This window comes from Anas platyrhynchos, chromosome 11 (assembly GCF_047663525.1).
Source record: "Anas platyrhynchos isolate ZD024472 breed Pekin duck chromosome 11, IASCAAS_PekinDuck_T2T, whole genome shotgun sequence".
NCBI lineage: Eukaryota > Metazoa > Chordata > Aves > Anseriformes > Anatidae > Anas > Anas platyrhynchos.
Window position 1 is genome coordinate 21,345,581 of NC_092597.1, and position 17,491 is coordinate 21,363,071.

The 17,491-nt window shown below is 38.6% G+C and overlaps 1 protein-coding gene across 6 annotated transcripts in view; it reads left to right on the plus strand.

The window, feature by feature from the left end:
* The window catches only part of LRRC28 (leucine rich repeat containing 28), a 53,266-nt gene that overhangs the window by 23,051 nt on the left and 12,724 nt on the right, over positions 1 to 17,491 (plus strand). For 5 of the 6 annotated variants that reach the window (XM_027465896.3, XM_027465895.3, XM_072043302.1 and 2 more), the window contains 2 exons: positions 9,413 to 9,619; positions 15,915 to 16,017. In XM_027465896.3, the coding sequence (XP_027321697.1) occupies positions 9,413 to 9,619; positions 15,915 to 16,017 (310 nt within the window). Of the gene's footprint in view, positions 1 to 5,359; positions 5,409 to 9,412; positions 9,620 to 15,914; positions 16,018 to 17,491 lie in introns of all 6 variants that reach the window. The other variant, XM_072043303.1, reaches the window with a different exon arrangement.

Genomic DNA, 17,491 nt, shown 5'->3' on the forward strand with positions numbered 1-17,491 from the left:
TTATATAAGATTAACTTTCCTGTGGTTCATGTCACACATGCAAAGTTTGATACCTGTATTTCTGTTAACTTAATTTTATTGCCCTAACATTTAAAATAAAGGGCCATGTTTAACTTAGCATTATCCTAATCTGCATTACATAGCCATCCTTTATGGAAGGCTTTTATACAGAATAACTGCAAGTATACTCTGGTTGGTAATTATTTAATGTTTGAGAGCTTTATGGACTAGGACTACTTATTTGTGTAGCTAAGGTAGTGCAATTGGGAATGACTGAGCGTGGGGCTATTTGGAGTGTAATTGCAAGCCTTGTCTATTTTGTGCTGCTGTTCAACGCCTAGCAGTGCGATCTTTCACTGATTAAAATAAGGCTTGCAATTTCTCTCATCATTTTGAAAATCAGAACATGTCTATCTTTGTGTTTGAATGTCTCATTTGGTACCCATCAGCCCATCAAACTGTTAGTAGTGTGTCCATACTGTTTGCCCTGTAGCAGCTCTCCTGCCTGCCCATGCCTGCCAGTCTACAAGGTGGCCTCAGAGCCGGAGGAGCAGGAGAAGCTGCTGCCATACAAGGGCTTCAGGATCCAGAGTTGTCCTGTAAGAAAATTGCACCTCTATTACAGCAGGACTTCCCTGTGGATGTGCAGCCAGTCCCTCTCCTATAATGACTGTTGCAATTTGCAGTAAGTGCTCTCTTGTTGAAGTTTCTGCTGTGAAGTGGACTGGAAAAACTCTGGTTTGCATGGGAGTCGAGTTAAGGCAATCCCACCCATTACTATTCCTTCGAAAAACAAATTTGGTGACTTCTCTGCTGTAATAGTGGTTACAGACTGAAGAACTTCCTTTGATTCTTTTCCTTTCCCTCTTCCCAGTCAGGTTCATTTTTTGTTGTTATGGAGACTAAGGTTTACTTTTGGGGAAGAGGCTGCTTTGGCATCTCCCAAGAGTAAGATAAAGGAGTGGGCACAATTCAGTTTGATACAACCTGATAGTTTTCCACTGAAAGATGAAAATTTTACCTGGACCTATTGCTTTTGTTATGCATTTAGCTCTTTCCTGGAGGGGGGTGGTGAAAAACCACAACCTTAGGAAAAGGAAAGATGTCTGTGTTCGGATGGTTGGAAACGGGTGATAGCAACGGTCACAACAGATAGGTCTTTGTTTGGATTATTTAGACACTGAAGTACTAACAGGTCAGTCTCTACTATGCTCTGTCAGAGACGCCAGTCTGTTGTCTTGAAGTTTTTCCTCTGAAGAAGAAGAACGGAAAAAGCTGTCATGGAATTTATGGCTAGGACTGGTCTGTCTCTGTGGCTTCCTGAACTATCCTTAATCCCTCTCCTTAATCTCTTTAGGATGTACATTTGGTTTCCTTGTCTTTAGGTGATCACTGGTTTGTTGTGCATAAGCAAAGCATGTTACCGAAGTAGCCATCTCTATCTGGACAGCATCTCAGTTGAAATCATTAGCTCTTCATTTTATATACTAATTCCTCCTGGAAAGCATTTCTTCCCTCTTGCAGTGTATTGACCTTAGTACACAGTGAGTTGTAGATGATGTACACCAATAAAGATAAGGCAGAAACAATACAAGCATAACGGATCTCATGCTTTATTCATAGCAAATTTGTTTATGTTCATACCACCAGGGAAAACAGCTTACCCACCAAGGTAGTAAACAGCTGTTCCTGCAAGGGAAGACAACAGCAAAAAAAAATCACTTCCTAAATGGGACTTTGTTTGTAAGGAGCTAGCAGAATTTTTTGTGTAGTGTACTTAACCAAGTACTGTTCTCTTGTTGCTCTGTCAGCTCCTCTAGCCAAAATTTGGCAAAAAAGTTAGTATAATAATTTTGCATTTCTTACTTGTTTGTGTAAGACCAGTACTTTGCTGTGGGGTAGTAAAGTACTAGGTAGAGTACACTAGCACAAAATAGGGTGTTTTCTGAGGAAAAAGGGCAAGCTGATCATTTCATGGCCTTGGGTTACCTTTGTGCATAAACAACTTTTTTTTTCTTACTTCTGTTATTTTGGATAGCTTGTTACTCATTGCTCTAAACCTTTTTCCTTCCTTATCCCTCTTGCCCTGTTGACCATCCTTTTCCACTCTTCTCACGTTAATTTCTGGTAATTTTACTGTCTGATTAATTTAACTTATTGACACTGTCAAATTATGAAATAAAACAGAATTCCTAACCTGCTTGTAACCTTGCATAAGTCGAAGTTTAAGAATATCAGTTTAAAAATAATGTAGTCTTATATAAGGAGACTTGGTGAGGCATCTGTTATAAAGAATTTGAGCGTATGCGTAGACCTCGCTCTTGTAGCTGCTTCCGTTGGCATCGTGCTGAATCCTAACAGTATGTCTCCTCTAGTCATTTACTGCCTCAGAGGATTTGTCTTTGCTGGAGAATTGATTCACTTGTGTGGGTGATTTCCTGCTGAGGTTCACAGAGACCTGCGTAGGCTTAGGTGTGATGCCTGCACGTTGAGGGAGTTGCAGGAGGCAGCCTAATAACCACCCTGAGCTGGGTGCTCTGCCTGCTGCTGCACTGCTGATGCTGAGGAGAGCTTGTGAAATTGAGAAGGTGGCCAGTTGAAGTTTAATTGTGGTAAAAGGTGGGGACCTTTCGAATGGTTTGACTGAAAGACACCCTCATGCTTCAAGTCTCTTTTCAGCCATTTTGCTGAATGAAAGTTAATGGTTTGTAAGATTGGACTGTGAAATGCCACTCTTCTCACCTTTGCTTGTGAACGGTACAAAATAAGGTTTGGTACTACATTGGCATTTACTCTGATGTTTATCAGTGACATTTTTGGATAAAAGATGATATGTGGCTATTTTCAGTCAAAGTACATATTTTTTGCTTGGTTTTGAGTTGTCTGGTGCTGAAACGCTTCTGAGAATGTCAGTATTGTTTATGGCTGAGGTAGGCGAAACTCACAATTGGGCACATATTTGAGGCATTACTTACATGACTGTCTTCATTCACAAAGACCATCCTGCCCCAGAAAATCTTTTCTTTCCAGTCAGGATGTTTGTATGAAATGGAACTTTAAGTTTTTCTTAAAAGTGATGGATTTCAGCTTGATCAGCTCAGTCAGCTGGGATAGAGGTTTGTTGCCATATAATTTTTATGGGTTTGAATGCATATTCAGCACCTCGTTTAAAAAACAGGTTATTGATGAAATAGTTGCTGCACTATCCCAACACATCTTCAAGTTCCTCTGTTTTGTTTTTTTTTTTTTGAACTACAGAGCAAATAGCCTGCATCAGTAAAAGACAGGAGGAATACATTGTGTTCAGGTTTGTTAGGCATGCGGAAACAACACTTCTCGCACTTCTGAAGTTCTCTCATTAAAGATACAGTAAAAGCTCTTCATACAGCAGCATCAAAATGTATATGTGGTTATTTTTGCCTCCCCCTTTTTCCATCTTTAATGATCCCAGTTTTCGGTTATGGTCAAACTTCTTTGAAGATGGCACAGGTCTGTCATAAGCACCAACTAGTGCAAGAGGATTTCATTTTTATAGGCTGTGAAATGTGAGCTACTTGGTAGGACAGTTAATGTAATATATAGTAGTCTATTTAATTTGTCTTAACCATCTTAAAAACTATTTAAGTTCTCCTGAGACATCCCAGAGTGGATCTAAAATATCCTTTCCCTCAAGCTCTTAGTAATTTAAACTTAACCTTGTGTTTCCTGTCCCATACAGTTTTAAAGTGATAATAGAAACACATTTGAAATTAATAGGCATGCATAGAGACTTGCATTTTTTTTTCAGATGGAACTGGTAATAAGCTTTGGAAGTATGAAAGACTCAAGACATCTTCCGCTCTCCATTGTACGGTCTGACAGGAAAATGCATCTTGTATTGAGGTTCATGAAAGGTGATGAAAATAAGGGTTTTTTTGTATGAAGGATGGTAGCCACTCTTAGCACCTCATATTTCTTTTCTGAGACAATCCACCACTTTGTTTGGAACACAGGACACAAAGGGATCGCTGCGTGCATGAAATCCAGTGCTTCATGTTTGCAGCCAGTCCTCCCTGTGCTCCATTTCGTAAGGATCTGTAAGAATGTGTCCCCCTGGGTACCAAAAGCTGGGGAAAAAAAGACGGAGTATATATAGTGAAGACTTTTATACAGGGCACTGCAGCTGTGGAACAGCAGCGTGCTGCTGGGGCTGCGGAGCGGGTGGCAGATGAGAGAGGATCGCCTCGTGTTAGGCTCCTTTGTAGCAGCATGCCAGATGGGAATGTTCGTATGATAATAGCAAGGCCATGGCTGCTAACGGTGCAAAGGTGTATTAATGTACTTCCTTGCTCCGAAGAAAACGCTGGCTCTATCTAGAAAGTGTCAGAGTTGCATTCTCTGCTGGCTCATGACCCTTAGGTGGTGACCAGTGTACCCAGTTCCTCTCTTCTGTTGCTGTTTGAAGCAGGTATTTTTTGTTCCATTTCAGGTCACCGAAGTCTAAAAGTCTTTGGTTTTCTTTCTGAATGGTAATTTGATTATCTATCACGTTAGCAAAGCTTAAAATATTTGTCATCACCAAGCAAAACCCAACTATTACTTACCAAGGCAGAAAATGGATTTTTTTAAACAAAGTAGCTCCTCAAGGAGCACCGCCACTGGTAATATTTCTCCATCCCAATCATTTGCTATGAGATATGGTAGTCATGTGCTAACTAAGAAAATTCATCAGAGCAAGATAAGCCAGAATACCTTCATTTACATTTGAAAAGACCTGCGTTGCATTTTCATTCTGCTTCCTGCTCGTGTTCCCGGCACTGGTTACTCCTGGTTGCTCTTTGCCCTTACAGTAAGATGCTGACGAGCACCGAGTTACGTTAACAGGGCTTCCTTGAACACACGTTCTATGTTTGTTCTCCAGCCCTAGGCTACTGTCCCAGAAAATGTCTTATTCATTAAGAATACGTGTTCCTGAGCTTGCAGTTTTGATATATAACCCATTTTTTCAGTTTTCTGTGATGGAAATTTTCTGAGCAGCTTCATTTCATTTTAGCAATGGATGTGGTAATTTTCAGTACTTTGTCTTTGTTCCCATGAGGTACACTGTCTCTGTCCTCATACAAAGCATTATTCTTATAGGAAAAAGATGATGCAAAAAGCTAAATTAATATTTGGTCTGTTCTCCTAATTTCTACCCCTTATTGACACCAGTTCTTGGTTTCTTGCTCTGCAGTTCTTATTGAGAAACCTTTTGTTTGTTCTTAATTTTCTCTGTGAGTTCCCATTTTCCTGGCCTCCTGGCAGTTTTCATTTAATTTCTGCAGTCTGACCTCTAAGTGGCAGCTCTTTGCTGATGAGTCCCTTTTTCCATTCCTTGTAGGTTCTCTGCTTTCTCTTAATATCCTGCTTTGAGGTGCATACTCATGCAGGTAGGTCTGTAGCCCTTTCCTCTCCCCTTTTTTCCTTTACTTGGATTGAAAGGCTTGGATAGTGTTTGATTTAAAGTAAATCCTTGCCTTCCATTCACTCCGATACAATTGTGTATGTGTTTCATAAATCTTTGAATGAAGTTTTGGGTTATGGCCCATCAGGGAGAGGTGGGGTTGCTCTTGAAAAGTAAAGAAAACTGTTAATTATTTTTGAGTTATGCAGCTGGTGAGGCCTATACCCTCAGAAGGTTAAACAAGTTTGAATTGCCTTTGGCAATTATTATATGTTGTATAATCTGGTTACTTCCAGATGGACTTTTTTCTTTGGCTAAAACCATGGGAATTAATATTAAAAACTGGCATTTGAGCCACCTGAATCAGCTGGTTTTTTTCCTTTTGCCAGATATGGTAATATAAATACAGTCCATTTTGATAGAAAGTCAATGATTTTTGAAACTTCCTAGAATTCCTTGAAAGATTCACCTGGGGGTAGTATGCTGATGTTTCTTCTCTCCTTGTGTTGAGAGACAAACCCATTTGGCAGCTTTTCTTTTGGAAATACAAACACGTAGGAGGACAGTTCGCTTGTCCCTTTCTCTAGGCGATTGCAGTGAACGCAAGGGCTGCTTTTCAGAGCTGCAGTTATCACTTCTGAGTCCTCCTATTATCAAGGATAAAAAGTGGAATTAATTACAGAAGTGCTGGCAATTCTGGAATACAGTCTGAAGTATTCGTATGTACGTTGGTGTCGCTGAAATCACGTTCAGAAGGCTGTAGGCAGGACATTGGCTATAAGCCTGTGCACAAGTTGCTGTGAGGTAAGGCAGTATGTGAATTTACAGGCTGTCAGCTACTTGGTGTAGAAGTACCCCACGAGCACATTTGTACCAGATGGCCAAGCCACAGAATTGCCCGACTGTGTGTGAAGGCAGCAATGTGTGCAGATGGACACAGCTGAAACACTCGGGTCCAAGAATCGGCGCTTGGTGCTTAGGCTTGGCCTTGGCCTGCCTCCACGTGTGTGCCTTGCTCCAGGTTAGGAGCTGAGCGGAGAAACGGAGAGTTTGAGCCTGATGTCAAATTGGGGGTCAGCTCACTGCCTTGTTGGTTTGGATAGGCGTCAAGTTAATACTAGAGCTAATATCAATTTCTAAATTACACACTTATGAACTTCACTAAAATGTAATCGCAGCTCCTGCATGTGGTTTAATGGCGATGTATAATGCCTGTCTCTTTCTTATCCATTTAAAAAACCCATCTCTGAATAACAGTCCCTTCCCTGGTGGCTCTTGTTATTCAGGTATAACCTTTTTTTTTCTGAGTCTACCTAAACTTTCCAAAGCCCACCCCTCATAGATGTTTTGGTGCTTGATGAGGTGATGGCAAGAGAGGTTTGTAGGCTTTTCACCCTTTGTCAGGTAAAGCATCCTTCAGTATTTCTTGAGAGATTTTTTAAAGCATAAATAATAGTGTTTAGTGACTAAAAGCTTGAGAAGCTTATTAATGGGCTGTTTATGTTTTCTGTTATTCCTCTTTATTGTTTTCCTTTGCTTTAATGAGATGGAAACTAATTTAGTGTCATTAAGTAAGTATCTGAGCATGTTCCTCCAAATGAGCTTTCAGCGCTCTGGTGGGAGACCAGGGAGTTGGGTCTTTAATCTGATGGCACTTTAAGTGGTTTGGTTTACTTTTTAACTTCATCAGGGGTTGGTGGGTGTTTTTCTAACATATGGCACTATGTGTTGAGAGTGGATGTTTACATCTGGTCTGCATTGGAAGATTAAGGTAGAGAGGATGAAGTTTTGGACAAGTATGTGTTTTTTGGATGAAGGATAAAGTGAGAATACTTTTATTTCCTCTTAGATTTGAAACATATCATTCTAGCAATGCCTTTGAAACTCTGCCAGCTTTGCCAACCGTAACATTTATGGGATTTTGGACCTAAACTGAATTAGAAAACTGTTTTTAGTGGCAGAGAGAAAGGTTAGTGTATGAAAATAGCTAGGCCTATTATTGACTGCATGTGGTCAGTGGTTTGGCTGGATGTAGGTGGCTCTCTTCCTGTCACTGTTTTAAAGCATATGGCTTTGTTTGTGATGAATATAAAGTGCTCGAAAATGCTCTAAAAACTAGACTGTCCTACTGCAGTTCTTTTGCACAGTAGTCATTTGCTGTTTAGAAGTGCTTGTCTTGCTTTTGCCGTTCATTTTCACTCTTGTAATAAAGAAAACTTTTCATAAAGCTTATGATTGCTGTTAACGTAGAAACCAAGGCTTGAAAAATGTGGTGGTTATGTATAGCTGCTGCTTCTGTCAGTGTTTCATAAAAGGATGTGTGTACTGTGTTGGTGATTCTTTATTCTAGTTAATGCTGAGATCTGTTGTGTGTAGCAGCTCCTTTTAAATGCACACACCAACTTTAATGATTACTTTTCTGAAAATCTCTAATATTATAATTTCCTTTTTCTTGTGTTTCCAGTCCTAAAAGTATCGTTTAAATAATTTTTTCCCACAGTTAACTTCAGATATGTCATTTCTCTTTTTCCCATTGCATATATGACAAATATACCTGAAAATGCACCTTGAAAATAACCTGGCATTTGGTTAACTTCTTAGGGTGTACTATTAAAGATGTTCAGGGATGCTACCAGAGCTCAGGGAGCAGTGGCTTTTCTAGCTCCTGCTGTGGAGGGAGCTTAAGGGCACAGTAGGTTCTGGTTAGCTTTAACTCAAGTAGTGCTGCCCTATTTATTATCTTAAAATAAATAAAATAGGTGATAGATCGGTAAATTGTGCAGATTGCGTGGATTGTGTAGATTACCTGGTGTTGCCAATCTAGAAAATTCTGGGGCACTGTTTAGCAGCTATCAGTTGGAAGAGCTGGCTTCATTCAGCTGAGGGCAAAGTCACTTGGATCCCGCAGGATGCCGTGAGTTACCATGAGAATGGGGGGCACTGAGAGCTCCCTGAGTCGGCTCCCTTGCTGGGAATTATTGACAAACTAAGCCAAACTGCTTAGCATTTCCTCATATTTGGGGAAAATAATTTATAGAGTTACCTAATTCATACAGTAATTGCAAGAGAATATGCAAACGATGAGCTGATGTGTAGAGCTTCTTAATATCTTTGTCAGTTGCTCCATAAAGAAGCACATCCTGGTTCCAAAGGCCAGATGCAAGGAAATCACCCACAGCAGGGATGGCTGCTTGTTTGACTGCATCTTGCTGACTTGGAAGAACGTTGTTTGTTACCTGCAGGAGAAGTTGTACAATGCTTCTGCTCTTAAAATTGTGAATGTTGACTAGATTCTTAAAAGGTTAAGAGAAAATCTCTCTAGAAGCTGTAGTAATCACAACTATAGTTTATAGCTTACTGTAATAGACTCTAACATAATCTGACATAATTTACAGTTTATGAAGAAATCTGTTCTCTAAATTCAACTAGATTTTCTGAACTGTATTATGAAGACAGCTGTTGTTCCTAAGCATGCTTGGTAAAGTGCTGTCACTTACAGATGCATGCTTATCACTTCCTGCTAAGTGTCACTGCGAGAGAGACTTAAGTAAGGTGTATATAAGCGTTGCATCCTCAAATGTTAAAGATGCATACATTGTATTTGAGATGACATGAATTTGGGGTCATGCAAAATACTCTTGGTAACAGCAAGCTACGTAGTGTGATTCATTTTACTTTTTTCCTGCTTATTTTGACTTAGACCCAGGGAACTGCTTGATGTTGTTTGTAGTAATTAACACAGTTCAGCAATGCACTGTGTGTATAAATATACTGCCTAACCGATAACTGTTGCCTGTCAAAAAGATTTGAAATAAGATGGTGATGGAGATTATGAGTATCAGTTCAGAATAGACTGATAGAATTGTATCTTGAGAGAAACAGGACAGCTAACTGCTGACTTTTGTTTCTGATTTAAGTGATTTTTTTGTCTGGTCCTATTTATGAAAGTAGTTAATATAACGTATGTCAATGCTTCCTTTTTGGTTGTAGAGGTTGGAGACCTGAGAGAGCTGCAAACACTGGACATCTCAACCAATCGTTTGATAACCTTACCGGAAAGGCTGCATATGTGCCTTTCGCTGCAGTACTTGACTGCAGACCGCAACCACCTGTGGTATGTTCCGCGCCACCTGTGCCAGCTACCAAGCCTCAACGAGCTTTCCATGGCTGGAAACCGCCTTGCATTTCTGCCCCTCGGTGAGTCACTGCCTTCGCTGAGCTGGGGTGTTGGTCAGAAAAAAAAACGGGAAACAAGCTTGCCTTCCCCCCAAAAAAACATAGCAACAAATTTTCATCCGTGCTAGCCTCTACCAACTCTGTTTATGGAGTTGTTACAGTGATCATGTTGTTGGAAAATAATGTCAATACATGAAAAAAAAATAAAAATAAAAAAATAAAGGTTGAGGTTTCATGTCTGTTTTAAAGCCATAGGTCAGCTATCAAATTTGCTTTATTTTTAGCTAACTGAGGGGGAAAAAAGTTTAAATGATGTCGTGTTTAAATATAGTACTATGTAATCTGAGTTCCACCACTTTGGGTAATGACCTGTTTCAGTCTGCTGGATCTGATGGTTTAACTAAGATTCTTCAGCTGGGGTTTGGAACTTGCTGTGGAGTCCTCGTAAATCCGTATAAATTATTTTTCATCATTAGGAATTTCAGTACTGCATAATCTAGCTAAGGCTTAATTTGCGTGCAGGCATCTGTGAAAACTTCTCCAGCAGGAGGACAAGAAAAAATTTATCTACCTCCTTTTCAACCCTGTAGCAGCTTGGATGTGGATAACAGGAGTTGCAGTGAGCGAGTGGCATTCCGTTGTGGGAAGTAGTTGTGATTTTAGTGCGAGTGGACTGTATAGTCTGTCTTTGAAAAGCAACTCATCTTCAACGTGTTTGTTACTCCTTAGCCCTGCTGAGGAGCTAATCTCTGCTGAAATACAGAAATGTATGCAGATTTGTCATGCCATTTGAATAGCCACTAATACTTTCTCTAGAATGCGCTCAGAGTTAGGCTAATTAGGTGCAGATGAAGCTACAATAATTACATGGAAAAGAAGCTTAAAATTGAGGTGGCAAAAAATGGGATGATTTCATTTCTAAATTAATTAACTGCATAGGTTAAACTTTATTTTTTAATTATTAGTGATTTAGTGATTAAAGCAGTTGATGGTAGTCCCAATAATTTTAGCACCTCAGTTTATTTGCACTGACAAGTAAGTGCAAATAATGTCTCCAGACATAGTGTTTCAGTTATGTCCCAACATATGTCATTATAGAAATGAGAAAACAAGTTCCAGGATGCATCGGCCAGATTTCACAGTACGATCGAAGAGTAGCTAGCCCTATTTTGGCAAATGTTCTTAACTACATTTCATGAGCAAGAGAAGCTGAATATTTTCAATTTTTAAAAATAAGATGCTGCTCAGTAGGAGAAAATATGAAATACTAAAGGGTAAAAGTTTCCTGTGCTTCTGCACTAGTAGCTTATCTGTGAGTGAGCTATGACCTGGATGAGCCACAGATCTGCTCAAGTGTTTTAAGTTCAAAAGGAGGAAATAAATCTGTAATATAATGACACACCTTCTTTTTTTCTTTATTTTTAGACTCAAATTCAAAACATTCAAAAGGAACTTTTAAAATAATGGGAAACATCAAAGACAGTCAATTGACCTTGTTCAGTAGTTCTTAATAGTGACTCACTGGTGAACATTTGGAGATAATTTGCTATCTGTGAATATGAAACCGAATCGTAAATCCTAGAGTTCAGAGGGAAAGCAGCACAGTATAAATGTAAACGTTTAATCCTTTTTTTCTGAAGCATCAGAAAGCTTCAGAGTGGTCAAGATGTAATGAAATAAAGTAGAAGAGTGCATTGAAAAGCAAAAAGATGAAATCTGTCTTCTGCTGTATAGGAAAATATTTTGTTTGGAGTACTACTGAGTTAAGGCATAATTGTAGCATTATTTCTGATAGTTGCATGTGTTAGCTAATGTTTTTTTTCCTGTGTATTTTTACGTCTAACTTCTCTTTAATAGTGACAATGATAATTGTCAATTTTTTTAATTTAGGGAGTTGTGTAAGATGCCTGCTCTCCTATTCATCTCCAAACAGAATGTTATTTTTATTTTTTTATTAGATGTGTTCACATCAGCAGCTATAGTCATGTTTGGAATGTATTTCTTAATGCTTTTTTAAGCATGGTTTACTTTTTCATATGGTGGTTGACATCCGAAGTGGCAAGGTACCCATTCTTCCCCATCTAAGTATGTCCCTTGTTGCTGCCTGGATGGCTCCTGTTAAGTGTAATGGAAACCTGTGTTTTCCTGTTCCCAGGCTGATAGGTGTTAGATTTGTTCTGGCAATAGCGCTGCAATTTCACTGCACTGCTGGAGAGGTACCAGGCAGCATCTTGACCTGCATGTTCTTTTAAATGGTAATATTTACCCTGCCTGAGTTGGAGGGCACATGCATCTAAAGAAAACAAGTTTAACATCTATCAGTTTTGCAAATTGCAATAAAAATACCTCAAGCCACTCTGACTTTCATAACTGGTACAAGCAGATGGGTAAACAATAATGAATTAGTCATTTGTTGTGCAGAATACACTTAATTTTGGGATGTGCCTGTATTGGAAAATAAGAGTTTATTTGAACATAAACTGAAATAGCCAGCAGCTGAAAGAATAAGTGTGTGGATCTGAACCTTTAGGCCTTGCTAATAAACTTCTAAAAATACCCAAATTAGGTGTGTAAGTTTAACTGGAAACTCCTGGCCAGCCCCGTGGATTTTTTTTCTTTTTCATTTTTGCTGTTATTGTCAGGGTGGAGGATGTGCCTTTCATGCTGTCCTAATAAATGCTCTTAAGAATTCTGCTCTTGAATGGCAGATGGAACTACTGATCGTTTTATATCAATCTACTCAGAATCAAAATTACCCTTTGATAGAAAGCTCGCTTGAAACTTTCACCATGAGCAAATGTTTCGGTGCCTGAAAGCAAATTCCTTTGCAAGCAGAAACTTGACTTTGATGACACTGCAAAAATAAAAATAATTTATGTAATAAAGTACAAATATAATTCAAACAGGCCATAAATTCTGAAGTATACTGGCAGCACAGGGGATATTATGACAGCAAATACTCAGTGTTATATCACTTTATTGAGGGTTCATGCGTACTTCTTGTTTAGAAAATGGGTCTAGTAATTATCAGTGCACAGTAAACAAAGGTCTTATTCTACCTCAGTATATGCTGCTTTTGTGTCCTTGCCCTCACAGTATGGTTAAAAGAGCATCAGAGCAGACACACAAGAGCTTTTGTTCCATCTTCAGCCATGTGGAATGCATATGCCAGGGCCCTGAGGTTAAGAGAAGAAAAAGAAAAAAAAAAAAGGAAAAAGAAGGAAAAAAAAAATAGAATTGGGGTTTGTTCAGGACTCATGGCATTTGGTCATTTCTGGGAGAAAGGTCTTTGATCTGGAAGCCTGGAAGGAGGAAAGTGGAAATGTTTTAGACAGTACAGTGCTTGCAAAAGCCACATAAAAACCTTCTTTGTAGCTTTAGCCTTTTCAGAGATGGAGAGCTTCCTTATTTTACAAAGTTCTTAAGAAGTGTGTTTTTAGGGAATTTTCAACAATATTTGTTGACTGATAGAAGACAAAAATTAATGGGGATGGTATACAAAGAGCTTTTTTAAGTGATTTATTTAAATTTAAGCTTTATGCATAACGTTTGAAACTTGAAAAAAATCTTTAGGGGACTGGAAGATGCTTGGTTATTTAATGCAAAGAAACTATATCAAAGGAACATTTATAGTTACAGGCTATTTGGCTTTGGGAATTGCATTTTTCCTACTGAGATATTTTGTCTAACATCCAAAAATTTGCTTTAATTACCTAGGAAATGCAGTCAACTCAGAACTTAGAATCTAAACATAGCATAAGATAAAGACAGAGGGAAGAGATGAGATGCAGCCTACCCCACCCCACCCCCAAATGCGTATGAAAAGAACAGCTTTAGGGCTTTTTTTGACTTGCCTGATTTCCAGCCCATTTGCATACATCTGTGTAGAAATGAAGAAGATGAGCCCTCTTAAAATTTTCTTCTATTCTCCAAATTAATGAGTTAAACACTATCACGTTCAAGCTACCCCAGCAACCCATAGTTTTCTGCTCTTCTTAGTCTGATTGCTTTCTGCAGCATGAGGCAATCTTCTTTCAGCTTTAGGTGTGCCGTGCACATGCTATTTACTTTTAATTTTATTGGCTAATTCTTTTCCACTGTTATAACATTTTACGGTGTTAGTGCCTCAGTATTGCAATATTTTTGTTCATGTAGGATAGTGATGTTTTTGTTTCATCTAAAAATATTCCAGAACTTCACTAAACTATTTTCAGCCCTGCAATACTGAGCCAAAATACCTCATCTTTTTTGAGGTGTTAGCTCTCAGCGATGCACAGCAGCATCTCACAGCAGTGCCGATCAGTCAGCAGAGATATTTGTGCTTGCTTCTTGGGGCAGGACAGTTGATGGATGCAGCAGATAGCTCTTCAAACTGGAATATCTTTGGGGACAGGGTCAAAGAAGAGTATGATGGATGAAAACATCCTGTGATGTCTGGTGACTCTGGTCTGAATGAAGCCTGGGTCATGGTCCTTGAAGCCTGTGGCAATACCTCCGTAGATTGTTGCAGAGTAAAGAAAATTAAAAGAAATTTAATTTTCTATATTAAAAGAAAAAAACATACTCAAGCCCTTGATGTTAATGTTTTTCATTCAAAAGAGGAACCTCTTAGTTTTCTGTTGGTATCAGTTCTTGTTCCTTATGGAAGATGTGATGCTGTGATCCCTTTGAAGCCCCCAGCATGTTTTAAGGTCTTTGCTGCTTCCAGCTGCCATTCAAGTGGGTGACAGCTGAACACATTGAGTATATTTTAGGGTGGCCAAATGTTTGGGGAGATCACTTCAAATGCCGTTTGCTTTATCTGTGTTAAGTGGTGTCCAGAGCTCTGTGTACAAGTGAAACTGCTCAGTGACAAAGAACGGGTTGTATTACCTGTGACTATTGCAGGGAACGGTAAGAGATCACGATTCCAAACAGAATCATGCTGTACCTAGGTGTCATGGAAAACATTTTAATTCTTTTCTTGGATATGGGTACAAAAGGGGCAGAAGCTGTGTTCATTTTCTTGGTTATCCTCATCTTTGTGCCAATCAAGGTAATTGCCAATTGATAGAGATGGGAAGTCAGAACTAGCTGCTATTACTAGAGGCTTTCAGTGTTGCTGATTCACCAAATGCTTGTTTGTCTTGCCTGTTTTCTATAGCATACTCATGAAACTTTAAGAAGTTGAGAGGCATACACATCTTTTCTTAATGCAATTTGTCTGGGTTGCAGCTATCTCCTCCAACACGGAGAGGCTTTCAGATATCAGTGCTTGGTTTTATTAAAGGCATATGTCTCTTCCTAACCTAGTATCTTGAATGGCATAGGAACGACTGATGAAATGGGCTGCCCAGATGATCCTACGTGTCAGCTTCCTTGATAGTTCAAATCCTTTTAGATTATTCTTTTTAGTTAGTTTGGTTTGTCTTAAAATGCCCCTTAACATGTTTTTCACTTCCTTTGATAGCAGACTGACCACATCTTGCAGATAAGCAAAATTTTTCCTTGAGAATTCCTAGAAACTTAATTTTCCCCCTTTACTTTTGCGCTATTTTCCCCCCACTTTAATTTTCTAAACAAAATAAAATCACTCTATATCTACATGGTCATAGCGGGAGTTATATTAACATATTTAATATATTAGCATATCTAAAGCATACCTTCATGGACTAGAAATATGCTGTGCTTGCTTCTTTTGATTGCCAGCAATGAATATTTTAACAGAAATAATAAGCAGCACATGTTTGGATGTATTGGTTGTAGCCACAGCTTTTGCTGTGTAATATTCTGCAGTTTAATGGCTATGTATTTTCTTATGTTCTGTAACTTGACATAACACACAGACTTGTTTTGGAATGATCACTGGTTTTGTGTAGTTATGGCTAATGTAATTAAATGCGTATCTCTTCCTGGAGAAAAGAAACAGTGGGACAGAAGGCATTTTTGGTTATTTCTTTACTACTTTATGGATAGCAAAGCTGTGATTTCAGTGATGCAAGGCCTTGCATGATTTTCTCACAGTAGGTTTGAAATGAGTTGTCTTTTTGCTTTTTCAAACTGATCTTAGAGTTCTTCAATGTCAAAATCTAAGTTTTTGTAGTGGGATTTTCATGGCTACTGAAAAAGTGTTTTAATTTATTATGGATGAATTGAAAAATTGGTTAGAAATAGCATTGCAATTTACTAAAATAAGTTGCTGAAATGTTACAACTGGGATGTACTAATTTGTTTAACATTGAATCTGATTATTTATAATGATGGAGAATTGCCTTGCTTAGAGTTGCCATTGTCGTTCCTTCTCTCCCTTACTTATTTTCTTGTTTTCTAAACCCAGATTTAGGTCGTTCTCGAGAGCTACAGTATGTTTACGTGGATAACAACATTCATCTCAAAGGCCTTCCATCCTATCTGTATAATAAAGTCATTGGTTGCAGCGGGTAGGTGTGAATTAATTCAAATGTTTTGCCTGTGTGTTCAGTTTAGAACTCCTCAGATATACGTGTCTGTGTGATAGAAAAGATTTTTGTGATTGATTCAGAACTAACGTTACTTTGAGGGGATTGCTGCAGCTGCTGGTTCTGTTTTTACTTCTGCAGCAAATGTTCAGTTAATTGCTGACTTCATATTTTCATGTTGAGCCATAAGGGTCGGTACAGTTACTCTGAAGGGATTTTCAGTGATAATGTAAGTCCTGAAGCTGAATACTAGCTGCATTGAAAGATGGCCAGAAAAGTAGGCTTCACAGAATCTCCATAGCTGAAGAAGGCACGAACTGTTTCTTTGTGTGTTGCAGCACCTATCTGTCTAGTTCATAAGTTCTCACATCTCTGTGAGCTTTGGGCCGTATCTTGGAATGTCACATGCAGCTTTGCTCGTTTTTACATCCTGGTATCAGCTTCTTTTAAGTCTTGGTTACCTACTAACTAAAATAAGTAACTTTTTTGAGGAATTAGGGATTGACAGGTATATTTTTAAGTGTCCGTTTTTAAAAATATCCTAGGCTGTCTCATGTTTGTGGTTACGATGTGAGGAAAAAGTGTTCTGTCTAGGACAGTAGCTTAATTCTTTCTACACTGACACTGGCATAAATTAGGATCAGCACCACTGAAATGAATGGAGCCTTACTGGTATAAAACTGATCAGAGGAGGATTGTCCTCATTACCATCTAATTATAAATTTCTGGTATGCTCGCTCTCAGCAGATCTTGCATTAAATATAAATTCCCTCTTTACAGCTTGCGCTCTATTGCAATATGCGAGGTGCTGAGTCTTGGCATTTTAAGATTTCTTTTTTAATATTCACATGTCAGCTGGTTGTGTGATATATAAATACTTGCAGTTGTATGAAATGTCTGCAGTCTCAAACTTTTACTGACTTTGTTTTTCAGGAGAGATAATTTCTAGCCTTTTGTTTTTTCAGGACTAACAGTCAATTGTAAAAATAAATAAAATTGACCTAACAGATCATAGAACTTTATTGTTTGTGTCCAAACCATTATTGATAATGCAGAAAATGCTCCAACAAATATGGTCCAACTACCTGTCCACCTAGTTCAGGTGATTTCAAACAACCATATGGCTAATTTGTATGATGTTCTAATTCCTTACGTTATGCTTACTCAAATTGTTTTTGTTTTTGTACTGATCTGTTGTCATTATTGAATTTCTACAAAATGTCTTTTTTTAAAAGAAAAAAGGGGGGGGGGGAGTGCGGGAAGAGGCTGATGGTTAAGAAGATATTAACACTTCTACTTGCTCTTGTTGCTTGTATACTGCTGGTGAGGCTAGCTGCTGGCATCTCTGAAAGGTATTACAAATCTAGTGTAGAAGAAACCAAAGACGTTGCAGTTGCTACACTGAACATCCTTTAGTGCTTCTGTGGAATGAAAAAATGTGATAATCCAAAAATCT